The 22138-nt window shown below is 32.9% G+C and overlaps 1 protein-coding gene across 40 annotated transcripts in view; it reads right to left on the reverse strand.

Moving 5' to 3' along the window:
* Mhc (myosin heavy chain) overlaps positions 1-21492 on the reverse strand; it is a 49014-nt gene extending 27522 nt beyond the window's left edge. For 12 of the 40 annotated variants that reach the window (XM_072890084.1, XM_072890075.1, XM_072890083.1 and 9 more), the window contains exons 1-10: positions 21377-21395; positions 18235-18631; positions 13570-13713; positions 11653-11809; positions 11154-11386; positions 10718-10781; positions 10066-10164; positions 5378-5481; positions 2871-3008; positions 2217-2486 (exon numbers count right to left, since the gene is read on the reverse strand). In XM_072890084.1, coding sequence (XP_072746185.1) covers positions 2217-2486; positions 2871-3008; positions 5378-5481; positions 10066-10164; positions 10718-10781; positions 11154-11386; positions 11653-11809; positions 13570-13713; positions 18235-18441 — 1416 coding nt within the window. In that variant the 5' untranslated portion in view covers positions 18442-18631; positions 21377-21395. Of the gene's footprint in view, positions 1-1313; positions 1485-2216; positions 2487-2870; positions 3009-5377; positions 5482-7999; positions 8104-9413; positions 9518-10065; positions 10165-10717; positions 10782-11153; positions 11387-11652; positions 11810-13569; positions 13714-13781; positions 13926-18234; positions 18632-19550; positions 19570-20979; positions 21117-21376 lie in introns of those variants that run through there. The other 28 variants (XM_072890078.1, XM_072890088.1, XM_072890066.1 and 25 more) reach the window with 19 other exon arrangements.
* Positions 21493-22138: the final 646 nt, after the last annotated feature.

A 22138-nucleotide genomic window follows, 5' to 3' on the forward strand; every position in this document is an offset into this window, starting at 1 on the left:
AATTAGTTAAAACTTTCTTTATGGTATTAAACTATTTTCACTGAAAGAATTGTTAGGCTGAATTTTTTTTATACTGAAATGTATCATCGATTATTCTGAACATAGGATTGTGATTTGAATGGCATAAAATGTCTGATCACAAACGAAATATCTTTGTAAATACCAAATATAGGGTTCAACAATATTAGTCTACTTTCAACAACTACGATTATCAACTGTGTCAATTTTACGTCAAGGGGGGAAACCAACGTAAAAGGGTTTCTGATTGATCTTGACCGTCCTGTTCACCAATGGACAGTTAAACACTGCACGTGGCAGGTTCAAGAAAAGAAGGTAGTAGACGGATTAATCATCTTTAAACTACCATAGTACATACATAAAGTAAACTACCATGTTTACTTTACGTGAAGTCCACTGTTTCGATTATGACAATAATGACAATGGGATATTCCTTCGATCACTGAGGGAAAAAAATTAAACTCTTTACCTCTGATGCTGCGTGCTTCTCTTTGAATCTTTGACAGAATGAGAGTTCTTTGGGAATTCTAAGAGTATGCTTTTGACAAAGCGATTCCTATACATATAATCATGCCGTTTCAATGAAAAATTGGAGGCTAATAATAAAAGAAATTCTGCTATTTCTATCGAGGCGTGCATTCCAAGAAAAATTCGAGGCAGCTAGAAGGGATTTTTTTCTGAGTCATGCGTTTTTTCGTTGAAAAATGACTATTCTAATTTACATATTTTTACATATATTTTACATATCTCGGAAAAATAATAAAAATAAATAATTACTATAGATGCAATTCAGGATGATACAGAATTATTTAGAAAATTAACGATCCATTTAAATTCATGTTGGATTTACAGTACCTCAAATGGGGGTTGTCTATTTAAGGAATCATTCATCAAATTATTCAATAAAAATTCTCAAGTTCATTCCGGATAATATAAATTCATTCAGGAGATTAATGTAACGCCTAAACGCTGGGATTTACAACAGTCCAACAGGTCGTCGACATTAAAGGAATTATCCATAAAGATATTAAAAAAAAATTGTCAATATTATTCTGAATAATGCAGACCCGTCTAAAAATCTAAAGAGACATCTAAATTCACAAAGAAATGAGAACATCCGAAAAACAAAAGGTCTACAAAGATTTAAATCATCCTTGAAGAAATTCATCGAGATTAACTGTTAACGACAAGATTAACGTGCGATTAGCCACTACTAGAGTCTACAACGATCTATATAGTCTACATAGATCTCTTAGAGAGATCGCGTGGGAGAGGAGGGCGGATCGATCGTTCACCTTCTCGATCAGCTCGATACAAGCTAGCAAGTCCATGCCAAAGTCAATGAACTGCCAGACAATTCCCTCCTTCTTGTACTCCTCTTGCTCGAGCACAAACATGTGATGATTGAAGAACTGCTGCAACTTCTCGTTGGTGAAATTGATGCACAGCTGCTCGAAGCCATTGAACTACGAGATATCGAGGTACCGAGATATAATTACGGGATCTAAAGGAGAACCTTTCGACGACTGGTTCGATACGATTGGTATAAAATACCATGCGAATCCCGATCGCTTCTCGTGACTCTCATTTGGTTTCGAGAATCTCTTTCTTTCCTGCTTTACTTCGTTATAGGAGAAAGTGAGGTTTGTGTAATGGACGAAAGTGTGAATTCTTCGCACCTTCGCGGTCATCTTTTTCATGTGATTGATTTCATTCGTGATCACGTCGACGATTTAAAAGAGAAAACAAGGCTGTTGTTGTTTTTTTGATATCGTACAAGGAGTATCAAGAAAAGCTGTATAATAATCAGAAAAGTTTATTTTCTATAGATATTTGAGTATTAAATATTTAGATAATTAAAATGCATTTAATAAATTCGACCAATCTCTGTTTAAAATTAAATTTATCTTAACACGAAACAATTGTATGATTTGATCGTGCTTTTTTAATCGATCAAATATCGATAGAATATAATAAATACTGTCTTATCATTATTATACAAATTTTTTTAGACACCTTGTATAATATGACAGCGATATTTTACTGGAAATATGTTTTACTATTTGTACACGAGAGCTATAATTGACGAAAAAATAAATTGCTAAAAACTTTACGCAAAAATCGTCGACGATCACGTTGATATATATATATATGTGTGTGTTTGTATGTTTTTGAATCACGGCTACGGGGAAACTTACGTCGAAGATCTCGAAACCAGCGATATCCAGTACACCAATAAAGTGCTGCCTCTTTTGCTTGGTGTCCAGGGTCTCGTTACACTTCTTCACCAGCCACTTGAACAACCTGTCGAACATCGCTTTCGACATGGCGCCCACAGAGTAGGCTACCTGGTCTTTGTTACGACCCTGGGTGACGAACTCGTTACCGACCTTGATCCTTGGCTTCAGCAAGTTCTTGTAAAGATCAGCACAGTCGCAACCAAGCAGCTTAGCCACGCGATCACCTTCCTGTAATACAAAGCATAATTATTCCTCCCGCAATATTTTTTTCTGCTCTCAGTGCGAGGAGAAATGTCACATAACGATAGTGTCTATTATCAAAGGAAATAGATAAGAAAATATCCGTGGCAAATATCGCAAAAGTACTTAAAAGATTTTAGAATATTTCTAGAAATAAATAAATATAAATATATAATATATATAATAATGGATTATATATGTTATAATTTATTAAAACTGGCGCATTTAAATATTCTAAGTGAAATAAATAAATTATTATAATATATATAATCCACTTGTACATTATTATTAAAAACGACAAAAATAATAAAAAATTATTTTGTTATAAGTATGATAATTATGGTTTCTCTAGTAGCTATTTGAAATTCTCACCTCAGTGCCATCGGCTTCAGCCTGTTCCTCACGACCCCTCTGCTTGAATTTCATGCCACCCATATGCATGACGGCCGCAGTGATCTTATAGATGTTATCCTTCTCTTCCTGGGTGAAGCCCAATACATCGAAAGCTTGCTGTTATAGAGAGAATCCTCGTTAAAATTTTCATTCTGCCGTCATTCTCATGTCAGAGATTGTTTAAAATTATTGAAATTAATTTGCGAAAGATGTTCTAAATTTTTCGAAAATGTTTTATATATACACTACACTTTTTCTGAATTTTATTTGATATTGATTCAGAAATTTAGAAAAAAATGATTTATTTAATGAGTTGGAGAATAATTTAATAATTCTTTATCACGAATCGAACAAATTCAGAAAAAAAAATCATCCAAACAAAACGAATGATAATCTTTAGACTTCTCTGACATGATTTTGTTATTAATTTCAAAATTTACATAGACAAGAGCGACAATTAGAAAAAGACACAAAAGGACAACACAAATAGTTACACTCCCAAGCACGGCAAACGATCGATGTAATCTATTACATTGTACATTGTTCGGCTTCGCGCGTTGGAAGTTGCATGAAAAAAAAGAAAAGAGAGAAAGAGGAAGAAAGCTAATGCAGCGTCAAGCACGATTTCATCATTGTTGATTAAGGTCATTTATTGGACAATTGATCGAAGTTTCCATCTTAAAGCTTGAAAAAATTTGGAAAAAAAACTCTTACAATTAGAAGCTCTTGAATTTCACAAACGTCGATCAATTATAATTCTAGATTAATTGATCTTTAATCAATTAAACTAAAAAATTAAAGTTAATCATTACGTTGATCGAAATAAATGACCGTAAAAATTCAGCTTCAATCAATCGTGGGTCAATCGATTCCTCTTCCGTTTTTTAACCATAATTCTGGAAGGAAGCAAAGAATCAATTGGACAAAGATTGAAATCAGCTGGCTATTGATGAAACCGATTGGAAGCGTTCTCGCAGCAATGGCGAGTCGAGAAGCGAAAGCAAAGCTCGTGTTATACGTGGCTATAGCTCCTTTTCTTTGAGCTGCTGGTGTCAACGAATTAACACCGTCTACGTAGTCGTCTCAGGACTACTCTGCTATAAGAAGAGAAAGAAGATAAAGAAGAAGAAAACTTGAAGAAGAGACGACGAGAGATTGCGAGCTGGATCTTTAAATCGCGTTCGTCGCAAAGTGCCCTCTTTGTGATAAAGAGGAACAAGATCGCCCTTCAGGGTCAGCCTGGACGATTCCTCGTCGTGTCAATTCCAGCCCCTCTGTTTCTTCGAGGAGTAACTTGAATTGTCGTTCGTCTTTACTCAACGTCGCCCTCGATCGATGAAGAATCGCTTCCTCGAGGCTGCGTCCAAATCTACCAACCTGGGAGGCTTTTCCAGGGGGGAAATAATTATCAGGGGAACCAACGGGGTTGTTAACTACTGGAACGTAACGTTCAAAGTATCGTTGAATCTTTCAATCGGGATAGAAAAGAATTCCCTTGAGATTTCTTCAATTTCTCCAGGTGAAAAAACTGGAGTCAGTACCAAAGGGCAATAGTACTACTATGGAAGTTGATGAAATGTCGTATTATGTACATGGTAGTTTTATGCGGAGATCAATGAAACAACAATATCTCTATCAGAATTATATTAAATTATATATCAGAATAATATATGATAATATTGTAAATAATGTTACACATAAGATAACGTTTATATAAAATTAATACAAAATAAATATTATTATATTTTGAGATGATTATATAGTAATTTTTGTAAGATTTTGTAAGATGTAAGATTTTTAAATATAATTTTTAAATATAATTCAACTCATAACAAGAAAAAAATTAATAGATTAAAATAAATTGTTTTCATCTGTTTATGTTAATGTATGCATCGAGAAATAAAATCCAAAAAACTTTAAAACACTAAAGACAACATTAAACTTAATTAATAATTAAATTATTTTTTAAGATTCATTTTTTTAAATTAATTTAAAAAAATAGTAATAAAAGGTAAAATAAAATAATTTGAAAGTTGAATGAAAATATTAATAAAGTAATAACTTTATGTAATTATATTGCTGTTTATTATCATCCGTGTAATATATATATATATTCCGATATCATAAATCAATATCTGGGATAGAAAAACAACAGCGACGTCAATCTTCGAAAGATCAACTATCTTTATCTTTAAAAGATCATCTGTCTTTATCTTGTTAATAAATTATTTATATATATATATATATATATATATATATATATATATCATGTTATAATTAACTCTTATTATAATGAATATAAATTATTTATATTCATTTTTAATCTAATAATAAAATATTCCACAAAATCTTTTGACCTGATTGAGATCGCTGTATTACAAGGGGTGGGTTCCATATATTCAAATGATACAAAATCGAAATTTGATGGCCAAGAGAAAGGGGAGCAATGTTTCTCCACAACCGAGGTGATAACTAAGGGGACTTACGTCCGTCAGCAAACATTCCTCGCCATCATCGACGTTGGGGATCGTGATCTTTCCTTGAGCTACGTTGTAATAGTCGTATATGTTGTCGGATAAGTAACAGATATCTGCGAAGCATTTCGAAGAACAAAATTGTAGTTTCAATAATAATTATAATCTCGACATTCACGGTCTCGTTTTCGAGGATTCGATTATCGAGCCATCCTTGATTTATTAGCGGCCATCGACTTGCGATGTCGAACGTCGAACCTTGATTCTCGATCAATATTATGCTGTCAATTTTTGAGACTCAAAGTTTCTGTATGATTATATTTTTATCAGAAAGATTTTGAAGAATTTTATCTTATTTAAAGAGATTTAAAAAATATCTAATAATGATAATAATTATATATATTTTTTTTTCACAATAATCTCTTTTTTGCAAAAAGTTTATATAACAATTCTGAGAAATTAATTATTGTAGTATTTTACAAGAATAAATTTTTTCTTCTTTAATACTATTTTATCGCTAAAGTATTTCAAAAACTAATTTTCTTTCTTCTCAATATATTATTTTTATTTAAAAATTATTTCTTTTACTTTTGACAGAAAAATTTTTAAATTCCATTTGACAAAAAAAATTTGATACTTTCCAAGAAAAATTACTTGGAGAACAATTGAATCTCAAAAGAAAGGGAAAACGAAGATTATCATGGCATATGCGAATGCGCATTTCTAGCACATACATACATACACACATATATATACGGGGTGGACGAGAAATTTGAGGGCATATCGGGGAGCGGGGCGATCAGTTACTATCTTATTTCGACAGAAGAGAATACTTCTCCAGTGTGAGAAAGCCTCGCGCCCCCAATCTCCCCGCACCCCGATTGCGGCGGCAGGCAGCTTTCGCAGGCGGGGGGCGAGGGGGTGGCGAATCCTCGGACAAATCTCAGCACCACTTTGTTCATCATTCAAAGTAAAAAAAAAAAACAGGAAATAGAAAAATAATTCTTTTCATTACAGAAATTTAACACTAAGTCAGCTGGAAAAAAGCATCTATTACACTTTAATAAAATTTGAAAAAAATGACATTTTTTATAAATCCTTTATAAATTATTATTAATAAAATATTTGACTGTAGTATTAATTAATAATAATTACTAAAATAATTTAACTTTAATCGTTTGACAGATAATTTCAACAGAATTATCCTTCTAAGACATTTTAATATTTTTTCCGCGGCAAAACACAATATAAATTAATGCTGTTAAATTATTTCATAAAAAGCCAAGTGGGTCTGAATTTCGCCGAGGCTCAGAGGCACCCTGGGGGCTAGACTTACATCCGTTGCATCCATTTCCAGACCGTCGTTGACTCCCGGAATTCTGGTCTTACCCTGATTAATGAACGTGTAGTTGCTGATCCGGTTGCTCAGCATGGTCAGTTCTGTATTAGTTCACATTTTTTTCAACTCTCGATCTTATAATCAGCAAGCGAGCGATCGCGAGCGATCACCGTCGACACTCCGATCACTTTGCAAAGATTTTATTCATCCCTTTTTTTTAACAACACACTTTATTACTCATATTAATTCGAATAGCAAATAATTTGTAATTTTTTTGTGATAAATTACAAATAGCAAGTAATTTACGATTGATTAAATAAATAATTAATTTAAAGAATTAATTAATATAAATATTTTCGTAAAAAGCGATCGAAGTCGTCGGTGTTCGCAACGATTTGCAGAAAAAAAAAATGGCAAGTTATTGGCAGCAAGTATTCGCTGAAAGAATGATAGAGCAAAAAAGAAGAAAAATAGAGAGAGAAATTGAGAAAGAAAAGAGAAAAGTAAAGAGAAGTTAACACAGATGTCCATGTGTGATGCTGTAAAAATATTTCTAGTTATTAGTATGACATGTTGAAGAGCTGCAATGAAAATATAGAAGAACAAAGAGCTAAAAAGAGAAAGAAAGTGAGAAAAAGAAAAGAACATTAAATGAGAGAAAGAGAGAGAGAGAGAGAGAGAGAGAGAGAGAGAGAGAGAGAGAGAGAGAGAGAGAAATACAAATAACATATAAAAACAGATACAGATAACATATAGAGATAACACATAGAGAGAGATGACACATAGAGATAACACATAGAAAGAGATAATAACACAAGTAACATTTCACACGTACAAAAAAATAAAATGGCAAGTAAAAGCTATACAAAAGGTTCAAAGTGTATCGAAAAGAATTGTTATTCAGTGTAATACTCAATGAACGACAATACTTCTCCAAAAGCGATCACTTTTCACATTTGGAAAGGCGACAATTATGTACACAGAGGACTTAGTGCTTAGAGAGTCAGACCAGCGAATTTCGAATAGAAAATAAAACAATTAACAGAATCATCAATTTAGAAAATGATAAAATTACATAATAACAAGAAAGAGGATTTTTTTTAATAAAGAAAAGCGTGAAAAGCTTTTGTAGAAATTTGAAAAATATAATAAAAGAAAATATGTATTTTTTACGTTACTAATAATAATGAATTATTTATAAAAAAAATTATTAAAATAAAAGAAGTAAGAGATTGTTTATTTCTTTTATCTCGACGCAATCATTGACGCCGGCTGATCGTGCCCGTTGCACTTACATCGGTAACCAAAAGCTCTTCGCCGTCATCGAGACCGGGTATCGTCGTCTTGCCTTGCGACACAAAGTAGTAGTCGTTGATGTTGTTGGACAGCAGCAACATCTCTACAGGATGACCGGGTGGAAAGAAAAAAAACATGCGGGTGGTTAAAACAACCGATGGTGGACCATTGTTTCCTGCTGGCTTTCCATCGTGCTACATCGAAAGGGAGAAGGGCCTATCTACAAGGAATCTGTGAACCCTTACGAGTTTATGGGTTCTCTCAACTGAGTCTTAAAAAGGCAGAGATATAGGGAAAACAAACAATTATAAGATGGAGCTACCTGCACTCATCAGGGGTTAGCTCGACGAGGAAATCATCGACCGCTTGCATTTTTTCGTTTCTTTCAAGTATTATGTATATGTATTATGTATACACATATGTATCTATATATATTTTTTTAATTAAGTTATAAATTTAAATCTTTAGAATCAAAAGAAACTCGTTTCAAAAATTTGTTTCCTATTTAGATATTTTTTTTTTATATATATTAGGAAAATATCTTGATATTAGTTTTGGTCAATTTTTTATAAATTGTGTCTAGACTGATTTTCTGTAAGTAATTTTGATGGGTGTATTTTTTGAAAATCTCTGAGAAAGAGTCAAGCAGTTTGAGATGATTCTCTCGTCTACGATATCAACTCGATACTCAAATTACTCTCTCAAAGTACGTGTCTACAGTACAGCTCTGCAAAATGTCGCTACTCCTTCTGCGGATTGCGCTAGGAGAATGATATTATATACAAGATGTTCCAACTCTTCTAGGAGAGATATCTACACACACTGATATGTTACACAAGAGATACGTGTCCGTCGTCATCGAATTTTTTGAAATTACATAATAATTTTATCTTATTTAAGAAAAAAACAAAAGCAAATAATGTAAAAAGTATTTTAATTAAATAAAATTTGTTTAAATTATACTAATAACAATTCAAATTCAACTTCATAATTAAAATTTTTGAAATTTTTTCAAAGATTATTTTTATTTTCTTTTATAAATTAAAATTGCTTTACTTACAAAGCTATTAAGACATCGTGAGCCTCAATAGATAATATTTTTTTATTTAAAATCATTGATATGTTAATTAAAAAATAATTTAACGCTCTATGAGTGAACATTAATATTTGTGCCATCCAATTTAATTGCGATGAAAATCGACTTTGATGAACATGTCTCTCCTATGATAACCTCGTTTTAGAGGCATTATTAATTATCTGCTACAGTTGTTCTAGGCAACGATATACAGTTAATTCAAGAAAACTATTGATTGGCCAGCAAATCGAGGTGTCATATACATGAAGGGCAAGAGGTTGGCAAAGATAAACGAGAGGCGAGAACCCTGCGATTTTTCGTCATCGTCAGGTCCTTACGTCGGTCAACTGACACTCCTCGCCGTCGTCGACGTTCGGGATCGTCGTCTTGCCCTGAGATACGAAGTAGTAATCGTTGATGTCGTTCGATAGGAGGCATATTTCTGCATGGAAGTGAGGGACACATAATTTGACAATGAGAAACTTTACGTAGATGCGTGAGAGGAAGAAGGGCGACCCTCTGGGCGATTATCGCGCCTCAAATTTATCCTTTCTCTCTCCCCAGCTTCCACAGCACCTGTCTCATCTTCCTGACCTAATCTCGTTATCGGGATCGAGAGCGATCGCAAAACTGTCCCGAAGAAATAACCGCTACCTCGAGAAAATTAATTTCTCATTTCGAGAATAATTATTAAGATTAAATTATATACTATTTTTAATATTATAACGTTATTTTCTTGTATGTAAATAATTGATATAATTAATTTCTCATAGATAAATAAGATGTATTAATGAAACTGAATTAAATTAATTATAATTTTTTTCGTTATATTATATTTCAGAAATATATAAATATAATTAATTTTTCGAGGCAGCGATAATTTATCAATACGATTCTTAGAAAGAAAACATTTTTTACTTAAATCGACGCGTGATATCTAAATTTCAATCAGATTTCAGTTTCTTTCTCGCGGAATATCAGTGATCTTACCCTTCAATCCCTTGACTGATCCGGACATCATCTGGTAAAAGATGTGATAAGAACGTTCCAAAGTTTGTTGAGAAATGACACGAGCCTTCTCCAGCAGATCTATACAGGAGTAAAGATCGTTTAAATATACCACGTAAAAAGAATACCGCAAAAGAATATTTTATGATTTTAGCAAAAGGATCGAATAAATTATATTTGTTAAATAGTTTATTAAAAACATCTCCGAGAAATAAAAAAAAAAATCAGCGTTTGCTTGCAGGTTCCTGCTTGTAATTAAAAATAATATTTTTTTTTTCGTTTTACTGATAGAAATTCATCGAAAATACAGTGTAAAAACGCACGTAATACATTGTCGTTTATAGCACGAAATTAAGTAAGGAGTCATGCGATGACGCGAGCGAAATTCAAGCCAAATGAAACCAAACGTAGCGGTCGCGCAAAAATAACTAAACGCAATCGAATGATGCACACGCGAATCTAAGCCAACTGCGTTTCTACGGTATACATGTTGGGTCATGACGATAATAAACGCGTTGCTCTTCCGTCACCTTGACGTGACTACTAAACATCGATATTGCGTACTAATTTACTACGCGAAATTAATAATAACTGCGATTTTTTTTTCAATATTCGCAAATAAATTAATACTTACAAGTCTCGATATCAGCACCGGCTAATTTTCCAGAGGGACCGAAGTGAATACGGATGAATTTACCCTATTCAAGAGAAGACGAAAATTAATTCGTTTATTAAAATAATTAAACTTTATTAAACTCTCAATCGCGTTCGACCAGAGAAAAAAAAACAATTATTAAATAAATGAATTTCATGAAGTAAATTTAAATAAAACTAAATTTCACTCACAATTTTAATTCTAAATTTAATATTAAAAAATATTACACATTTCTGAGTTTTAAAATAAAATTTTCATAGAGCAGTTTCTTCTTTCTCTCATTTTGTCGATATTTTTTCGAAATGCTATTATAAACTTCTTACGCAATCGTTTATCTTAACTAAATATATAATGGCTATTTTGTCTTGTATATTGGACGCTTCGTATATTTAAGCGTTAAAATAGAAACACTTACGAAACGAGAGGAGTTATCGTTACGGACGGTCTTGGCGTTACCGAAGGCCTCCAGGACGGGATTGGTTTGGACGACCTGGTCCTCCAAGGAGCCTTTCTTCTTCTGACCTGGCTCTTCCTTCTCCTTCTTGGTCGAGGCACCGACGGTGGCGAAGTACGCGATTACCTTTTTCGTATTCTCAGTCTTTCCGGCACCAGACTCACCAGTGATCAACATAGACTGATTCTCGCTGTCTGTTGGAAACGAAAGACACATAAATTTTACACAATGCACGACACAAAAATGGACAAAAGTCAGTTTTTTTTTTAACTATGTTGTTTCTAAAAATTAAGAAAGATGTCTCTTACATAATTTTATCCACCAACTTCGAGATAAATTAATTTATCTAAATTGTTAGAGAAAATTATGTCTCGATTTTTTTTATATTAAAAGTACTATAATAATTTTTTCCAACGGCATTGCAATTAATACTGTCTTGAATAATCGTATTTTTACGCACTGGTAAGCATGTTGACGTAAGCTCCATCAGAAATGGCGAAAATGTGCGGCGGCACTTCATTACGCCTCTTGCCACGATACAGTTTGGCGCACCTCGAGGTGTACACGGGGAATCTTTTATAGGGATTGATAGCCACGCAGAACAGGCCGGAATAGGTCTGCAAAGGTAGAGAGATCGACGATTATCTAAAAATCAATCAATACACTCGAAAGATCGAGAGCTTAGACTTCCATGGCTCTACCGGTCTCTGACGGTTCGCCAAAACGAAGATTTCTCGATCCTGAACATCCGTTTCACCTCCGCAAGAGAGGATCACATCGCAATTACGTGCACAAAAAGATCGACATATTTCTGCTATCCGAGATTCCGAAATTGATAAAAAAGATTAATTATGACAAAGAGCATGAATATTTGATCTAATAAATAAAATATACAATTTAAATATGTTATAAGAATTTATAAAAAATTTTTTAAATCTATAGATTTAATAAAATAATGTTATAAATTTAACATAAAATAAAAGATTATTTGTAACAATATACATAGTTTAGTTCTGTTTAAACTTCGAATAGTTGAAATTTGTCTGTAAAATATAGTATCGATAATGTCTGATTATTGCAATATATCAAAATCTTTATATTAATAAAAATTGTTAATTTATGAATAAATTAATATTATTCATAAATAACATTTAAATACAAAGAAAAATTAAAAACATCCATTATGTATATTAATTCAATATATAACATTTTTTAATTTCTTATATAAATTGAAAAGTTTAATAAATCAATCAGTCAATATCGATGACATTAGCGAAAAATACACATAAAATAATCAAAATATGGAAACGAAAAACAGGTTGCAGGAACAGTCCATCTTCCATCATAGAGGATGCGACTCGCGTCTCGAAACGAGAGCATCCTTTGGAATTTCTGCTTTGTGAATACGTGGAGAACCTGGGGCGCATTCGATTAAATACAGTGGATACAACATTCAATAAGAGGAAACAAATAGCGATAGAAAGATCAATCGCACATTTTGTGCGAATCAAAAAGGAAAAAGATGTCATGAAGAATTTATTAAAATATATTTTAGCAATGACGGCAAAGCATGAAATAAGAATATTTCTTGCTTCGCATCTTTTCAACATAAGTGTCAAATCGATGATCAAATTATGAGATAAATATCATTATCAATTCAGAGGAAAAAAAAAATAATTTTCAATATTGAACAAAAATCACAGAAAGTCGTGGCACGTCATTGTGCTTTTTAACGACGTCATCCTCTCACTAAAACGAAAACTCATGCATCTTCCGATGATTAAAATATAGAATGTACACGAAAGTCATCGTCATCTTTGCAGGAAAAGGATTATAAAAAAAATGATAAAAAGATCGATAAGAAGACATCGTGGCACGTCATGGTGCTTTTTGTGACGACGTCGTCCTGTCATTAGAAGAGAAATGAATGAATAAATAAAGGTAGAAAAAAGATCATGCATTCTCCGATGATAAAGATATCAAATGGAAAAAGGATCATCATCCTTGCAAGAGAAGGATCATCGGTGGAAAACATGGAAATAAAAAAAAGCCAGGAGACGTCGCGGCACGTCATCGTGCTTTACGACGTCGTGTTCCTGAAGGATTCGCATCCTAGCGAGCTTTTTATCGCGGATGACGATAAAGTAAAAATTCGAAGGATCTCCTAGGAACATCGCGTGACGCGTTCTGGCGTTTTGAGCGACGAGAGTCAATCCTTCGAAACACCGTCATTCAAGAAAATTCTGAGAGAAAGATGCGAGATTGTCGCGACTCGCAAACAGGAGAAAAACACTCGAGACCAGACAAAACTAGACAAAGCCCCCTTCGTTCGCAGTAGCGAGGGAAGAGAGCGAGCATCTCTCCGTCGCTGCCTTACATAGATGAGCTGGGCGTAGTAACGTTGCTTCAAGTTGTGGAGGACCGAAGCATCGTTGAGATAGGTCAGATTGGACATGTCTTCGGCTTTCTCATACTTGGGCGGGTTCACCTGCTGCAGCTGGTCCTTCTTGAAATCCTTGGTCTGTCATCGGGCCCCGAGAGAGAAAGAAAGGACGGATTAGCGGTGATAGATCACGATAATCGACTTACGTAGATTAATTTGGCGTAGTAACGCTGCTTCAGGTTGTGCAACACCGATGCCTCGTTCAGGTAGGTCAGGTCGGCCATATCTTCGGCTTTCTCGAATTTTGGCGGATTCACTTGGGACAGCTGGTCCTTGCGGAACTGTTTCGTCTGCGCGAGCATTGCAAAATCTTTTTTTTTTTTTTCTTTTTTCTTTTCCATGTCTTTTCTCTCTTTTTTGTTCCATCATTATTATACGTATCAACCGATTTTGTTAATCACGTGTTGCATTTAATAATTTTACCGATTTCTCAAAGTTATGTGCAAGAAAAATTTTAAAAACACTCCCGAGTTCTTATGTAAAGTATATTAAAAAAATGTATTTTTTCTTTTTAAGTCAAAAAGAACGAATATCTCGATTTCTTAAATTTTTGAAGATGAAGATACAAAAAAGTTATATATATATATATATCAAATTAATAATTTAATTTAAATATTTATAATAAATATATATTAATTAAAAAATGTTTTTATGCAATAATTTCAAATGAAAGTTAAAAATTAAATAAAAATATTTAAAATCGTCTTTATTCAATTTTGTAGTTTAAATGTTTTTAAACTTTTTTATGCAATTATTTATTTATAAAAATATATTTATAATTTATCGAGATGTAACAGCATTCAACTTTACAGCAGAAACCGTCTACGATTGCTATCTTTAATATATACATACTTACGCTCTACCATACTTTTTAACGCTTAAAAATTAAATTAAGTTTTATATATACGTATAATTATGTAATCAATCTTTGTATATGTAAATTATAATTAATATGTATATATTATAGTTAATAAAATACATAAAAAAATTATCCTTGTATATTTCATTGTTATAATTATTTCTCCACTATCAACTTTCAATTAGTAGAATAATAGAAACGAGAAAATTAAGAGAGAGAAGTTAGTTAGTATTATAAAATAATTATATATATATAACTATAATATTATACTATTATCATAAATATTTTAAATATCAATAAAAACATTAATACAATCTCATTAATTTTGTAAAAATTAATTTCTACAAGATTAGAGTTGAAAGAGAATTGACATGAAAATTAATCGCGATCTAAGGATGGAAAAAGGGATTGCGCTAAAAATCGGCGTAAGAGATAAGGCTACAGAAAGAGACGAGGCATTTTTTCTCGACGATTCTATTGCGTAAGAAAGATTTTTGGCAACTGCTGATGACACTTCTGTTTCTCTCTTTTCTCTCTCTCTCTCTCTCTCTCTCTCTCTTTCTTTCCTTCTTTCTCTCCTCCTTTCGCGGACGTGTTTCTCTCGGGCCTCGCGCACGAGAATTTGCTGCTCTAAAAATACGTTGACCCGCGTTTCGAGAAGTGGTGTTTCGATTTATTATTACGCTAGGCACTAGCGACGACGATGCTAACAATAGCGTTTAGGCTTACTGTTGGAACGAGGCAGTACGGGTTTGCTGAACCATTATGTAACCGACGGAAACACAGAACGGGGCCGTTTGTTCGAGAGTGCCCCGAAAGTGGAATTCGGGCCTAGTGCGCAAAAATAGCACACTTTCCTCGAAATCGAAAGTGTGTAAAATGTGTGGCGATCTTTTAACGCGACGTTGTACTTGAGAATATGATTCAACCGTGATTGGGATTTAATATCATCGATAATTATTAATGAAACAATTTAACTTATTGATATTTTATTTATTTTCTAATCGCGAAATATATTAGCAAAAAAGAAAAGGAGAAAAACAGAAGGTAATGAATAATAAAATTACATAATTTTAAGTTATTTCGAAAGCACTTTTGAATAAAATTTTGGATTTCAAAACTCTACTATTGTATGTTTCTCTATTGTAGAAAAAGAAACAGAAAGAGAGAGAGAGAGAGAGAGAAAGAGAAAGAGAGAGATTAAACAAATATTAAGAATTTCAAATCTGTCATTTTGTATTTGTAACATTCCTTTAAAGCAATATTATAAAAATTCATATAAAAGTTTGATAATCTCGAAAATCTTCCTAATTTTCTTTTACTTTTGTAATGCTACAAGAAAATTAAAAAAATGTTTTAAAAATAATGACGAGAAGAATTGTATAATATATTGATTAATTAGAGTCTGTCGAGAAACATTTTTATTAATGTGAATTGAGCGAGAAATATTCTAGCAACAAGATTGATATCGATTATACGTCTTCCCTTGCTACATTAGAAATCTTTATCATAATTTCTGGCTAATAGAAATTTGGTATCAAAAATAATATTAATTATAACATTAATTGTGAAAAATCGAAGATTTACTGGAATTTAATAGAATTCTGTAAAATAAAAAAAATAAAAATTTCTATATTTTTCTTACAAATTTTACTAATTGTATTTACTAATTATGCCTTAAATTCTATTCATTCTACATATATTTTTATTATTCGATGAACGTTACGAAGAACAGTAACAATGTGACACTCTGTCTACTATTGTTATATAAATTTCAGATTTTGTTAGCAAAATAAAAATCTATATACTTACAATATTTTTTCTAAGATTTCAATGTAATTACATACTCAAAATTATTTAAAATTTTCTCAAAATTGATTGCAAATTCTCGCTAATTTAAAATCTCTTTCTCGTCTCATGAGAAGAGAGACAATGAAGTATCGTTAAAATTCCAGCGTCTTGTTGTAAAGACAAATTATTATTGCTTATTTTCGCTAGTAGAAAAGAGAGAAGGAGAGAACAGAAAATCACCCTTTACATAATGCATTTTTTCACAGGTCTCGAAAGAGATTTTATTTCTGTCTAAAGAGAAAGCCTACGCCTTCGAGCGATCGAGTGACAGAAGGTCGAGAGTACTCGGTGGCGGCGGTTTGCGGCCGGTTTTCTGTTCTCCGAAAATAGATCGCCAGCAAGATCCCCGTTTCTCCCCCTTCTTTTTATATATATATAGAAGCGAGCAAACCCCCTCTCCCTTTCTCTTTCTATCTCTATCTTTCTCGGCCGGCCGAGCCGGCTAAAAAATCGCCAAGGCAGCGGTAGATATCGCGCCTCGATCCTTCCATGGCGATCGATGGAAATCGCTGTGCGGTAAACAGACGCTCCCCTCTCGCCTTCCGAAAAATTTATACGAGCGAACAGATTTATCCGGCGGAATCGGAATGCGCGCCTTCGCGTTGACGCCTCCTTCGTGCGTAATCGAAAATTCGCGTGAACGATTTCCCGACGTAATCGCGTTCTCAAAAAATATTACGCCACTTTCAGGGTCTAGTTCGAAGGAGTGAGAAAGAAAGAGGCAACGATTGTTGTAAAATTTGGCAAAGATTTTAAATAAGTCTTTATATTATTTGCATTTTTTAGATGGTAGAATGATTTATATCTTTATATTATATTGAAATTTTTATTATTTTTAATGCAAAAACATTTTTTCCCTGCAAACAATGAGATAGAGTCGCGTATTTAAAAGTTACAGTAGAAAAAACCGTTCTACGACAGACAGGTAGAAAAGGAAGACGTATGGACAGACCGATGGCGCTTTCGATGTAATAGGATCGCGACGTTGATTAAGTTATGATGTAATTGTGCTATTTAATTCATAATTATGATAACATAGCAAAAAAATTAAAAATAAAAGCAGTAAAGAATTTTTTTTAATGTAATTCTAAATTGTATTCTTGTTAAATATTTAAATTGAATTTAATGAAATAAATTAACTGTATGAAATACAAAGACAAAGCATCATATATATATATATATATATATATATATATATATAATATACTCGAAAATATAGTCAACGTTATGATTATTATATACTTAAATTGAACAATTATCAAACATTCAAAATTTGAATTAAAAAGTTACCTGGAGTTTCTTATACTTGAGTAAAATATTTAAATTATGAAAGTATATATTTATATAAAGTATATATATTATTAGAGTATATATATTGTAAGAGAATCACAAGTATTGTTGTGATTCATATACTATTTTTACAGAACATTGAGTATTTTTTTAAATTAATTTATTAAATAATATGATTTCTTAAAGTGCAAATAAAGTAAAATCGCAATTACATTGAGAATTTCAAAGTATGGAAATTTGGAATACTCGTTGTAATCACTTCCGGTGATATTATAAGACAAATATCAGTGTCTTTTTTATATACTCAATATTCACAAAATATTGAATAATCTTTAAATATCTTATCATTTGATTATTCGAATAACGGTCGATTTCTTCAATTTTAATTTCTTCTTAAAATTGTTTAAAAACTATACTTGGTATAAAAATTAAAAAAAAATCTATCTTAGAGAGAAGTAAAATATAAAACTCCTTAAATAAAAAACCGAGTCTCTCTCTTATTGGTCGGTTACTATTTTCCAAGCAACTTGATATGTTCATTCTAGGATAATGGAGGTCATCAAAAGAAGAGATTATTTGCATTCAAGTAGTAGACATACCTCGCCGCCAGGCAAGCCGACGCTAACGACGTCGCCCTTGGTGGCTTTAATCTCGCCGAGAAGGTAACCCTCCTTCTCATCAGGTACCCAACACGCCTTCTTCGCGTCATAGGGTTTTGTCTGGTCGATTCTCTTCTGCTCGAGAGAGACGAAGAGGTATGGGGTCGGATCGGGATCCTCTCCCTCCTGGGGCTTCACGGCTGGCATCCTCGATGCTTCCTCTGGGCTTTACTGGCGGTAAACTGATGCCGTGGCACTCACAGGCTATCTCGTGAGGTCTCGCTTCTTTTTCGGTGGGAGGGGAGGACTGTTCCTCTTCTTCCTGTCGTTTGCCTTCCGGGCTTGTTGTTGGTTCGGCGGCGGACGGACTACTTCTGGCGGCACGTTTCGGGCGGCCCTGGGGAACGATCGGTTCGAAAATCTCGATTGCTCCCAGTTACCTAAAGCTCCCTTTACGAAACTACAACTGGTCATTGAGATATCTAATATCTTTCTATTAATATCCTTTAAGAAGGATAAAAATAAAAGCAATGATTATATATTTCAATTAGTAAAGATTACTTCTACTCCAATTATTTTTAATCTAATTTTCAACTTTATTTAATAAATACTATAAATACTCTTTTGTGCGCTAATTTAATATCTCTAAACAATGGCCGAGAAAATATACTTTATGAGATGTCTCGAATATCTCACAAAAATCAATACTCTTTCATAGATTTTTTTAAAAAGATTTTAAACTTAAAGTTTATTTTCTTGAATAAAAATGTTAATTATTTATCTTTATTTTATCTTTTTATAACTAATTTAAAAAATTTTTTAAACTTGTTTAAATAATATCTACTTTTGTTATTTAAAATATGTATGTATGTATTATAATAAAAAATATAGAAATACATATTTTTTTTACATCTGTCTTTAAAGTTTAAAAACTTTTTATTTTGAACATTTGTAATTATTTAAAAATTATTGGATCGCGTCAATATATTTGTTAAAAAAAAAGATTAATGTTATCTTATCAAGTTAGCATTTACGGAATAATAATGTAAAATATATCCGAAATATTTTATTAACAATGTATTTCTTTTATTATTTAATCAATTTGTAATATTAAAAATATGTTTTATGAAAAGATCAAATGGGTAATATTTCTTAGCCATTGTCTTATATGAGAAGTCTGTAGTTTTGTAAAGACGAAAAATATTTTAAGATTATCGTCGATAATCGTCGGCTTTTTTCTTTTCTAGTTTCACTTAAATATTAAAAAAAAACCATTTTTATAGTAATAAAAATGTATTTTATCCAATACGCTTCACCTCAGATCGATTTTATGTGATGTTGCTATAATGTCACTGGCACTAATACTGAACGATTGTGTGTGCATCACGAAGAAGAGTCGTGAAGAAGAACGCGATAGGGTATTGCATAATCAGATAAGAATACAAAATGGAGCAGGCATGAAGCGGCTCTGGCGATCGGACCAAAAAGAGCGATGTGTATCGCATTACAAAATCTTCGATATTTCCGTTCCTTTGAACAAATATGAAAAATATATAATATATAAAAGAAATTTGTAAACTTATTGGCTTAACAAAGTTAATAAAACCTAAACTTTAAATGATAAACAAAATCAGGCTTACATATATGAATCATAATACAGAACAATATTGAAAAGAAGGAAGAAACGATATAAGTTTTAAAAGAATAAATGCAAATAAAAATATAGAAAATAAAAATGATAACACGAGAATTTTACATCTAGACCTGCTGAATTTTTCATCTGATAAATAAAGAATTCACGAAAATTTAATAAATGAGAAATCTCTGCAATTTTTAATACAAAATAAATTTTCTAAATAGAAATTTTACTTGCATAGAGAAATGGATTCTGTTACTTTTTTATCAATAAAAGACTATTACAGTACAATTAACTTTTTTAATGTGCGAATTTTTTAATTTAAGGCAAAATAATTTGCACAAAAAATATTCAATATTACTATAAAATATTGTACAGAACATTTTTAAATTAAAATAAAATATGTCATAATTTTATTAAGTTGTTGAATCATATTATCTAAGAAAATTAAACAAAATTGAAAAAATTAAACTTTTATTTGCAAATCTGGAATTAACTAGCAAACATTAATTATGAAAATAATCTCTAAATTAACTCAATGCTTCTTTTTTAATCAATATATCTATGTTAACTTAAAGTTAATACAGACTCTTTTGTTCTATATAAATATTTAAATAATTTTATATATTATTATATATTATATACAAATGATAAATTATAAATATATAAATATAATTGAGACAATAACACAAATGTGATTGCGTTTCGATGACTCGTTTAAACCGAATTGAACGCCTATAACTCAAACTTGGTAGCGTTGCACATTTATATATATTTCTGATGCATATTTCATTGCTTCCAATGAAAAAAAGAAACACGATTGGAAGTCGATTTAATGGAGACCGGAAATCCTTTCTTTTAATTTTATCTAATCGGGACAGAGAAGAAGGTGGGAAATATAGAAGAAAAAGAAAAAAAAACGAAAAGGAAGTGCACACTATGTCTTTTCACCGGGGGATTATAAACACACACAGGTAAAGGCCTCTTCCCAAGAGTCCTGACACATCCTCGCTCGCACCTCGGATTTTCACACGAGTACGGCACTAATTGTAAGAATCGACGAAGATCGAAGACAGTCACTCCCTTAAAAAAAATCACTTTTCGCCCACCTGGGGGTGACTTCCTTCCCGGGACAGATTCGGCACAGACGCACACGCGATCCTACCGAAGGAGAGCTTGAAGAGTCCTTTCTCGACCACTCGGTCCTCTCGCGAGTGCCACAGATTCTTATAGACCTAGTTTCACCCTATCGCTGATAAATCCAATTCTTATCACCAATCCGCTATAGCGTGTACACACGTGTGTCTGGGTATTCGTTGATCTCTCTGAATGTGCAACCCGATAGATGATGCGTATTGGACGATATCCGGATGTTACATCCGGATGTTTTTTTTTCTTAATATTTTTCTTTTTTTTTTGTCTTAATCAAAAGAGAAAAGAGAAAAGTGAAAAAAAAAGAAACAAGGCCGGCGACGTCGTGCGACGGACGCGACGTGATGCACTTACGTTAGAGAGCCGTTCTGTCGGGGAAACGCGCGGGGGCTCCCAATATAAGCGCGTGCAACGTGATCCTGGGGTATAACGTGGCCACCGATTCGTCGATCTGGTCAACCAATCGTGGATCGCGTTACTTCCACGGTCAATCTACCTTTTTAGGCGGACGATGATACCGAGAACGCGGTGCGACAAGGGGTGGCCGCGACGCCAACGAGTGAGATGAAAATAGACATCGGAGCGAGACGCTGATGCTCGTCGGTCCCCTCCACGGACTAACGCCGCTGATGGCTTCCCCCGCTTGATACCCTGGGCTACCCCCGGCCGTGGCGAACGTCGCGGACCTCGAAATGGAAGAAAGAGGTGGCGGAATTTCGGAGGATGCGCTCGCTTCTTCACCGAACTCGATTCCTCTGCGATGTCGTCGAGAAAAAAAGGAAGAGAGTGAGAAAAGGGAGAAAAGGAAGGAGCAACAGGCCACGTGGAAGGCGCACGTGGCCGCGAGCGTTATTCGGGGTGCGCGTCGGTAAACGGTGGTTCGCTCATGTCCGGTTATGTCAAAACAAATTGACAGTTGATTGGAATAGATTGATATATATTTTTCATATTTATCTCATGTTTCATTCTTGTGCTTAATCGTTGATAATTTTTTCAGCAAAATCTCATCATGTCTTCCATGAGCTATTATTTTTTCCCTGGATAATTTAAAATTTAGACTAAAAAAACATTTGACACTTTTGACAAGATTTTTCGAATTTCTCGAGCCTAAGAATT

This window comes from Anoplolepis gracilipes, chromosome 4 (assembly GCF_047496725.1).
Source record: "Anoplolepis gracilipes chromosome 4, ASM4749672v1, whole genome shotgun sequence".
Taxonomy (NCBI): Eukaryota; Metazoa; Arthropoda; class Insecta; order Hymenoptera; family Formicidae; genus Anoplolepis; species Anoplolepis gracilipes.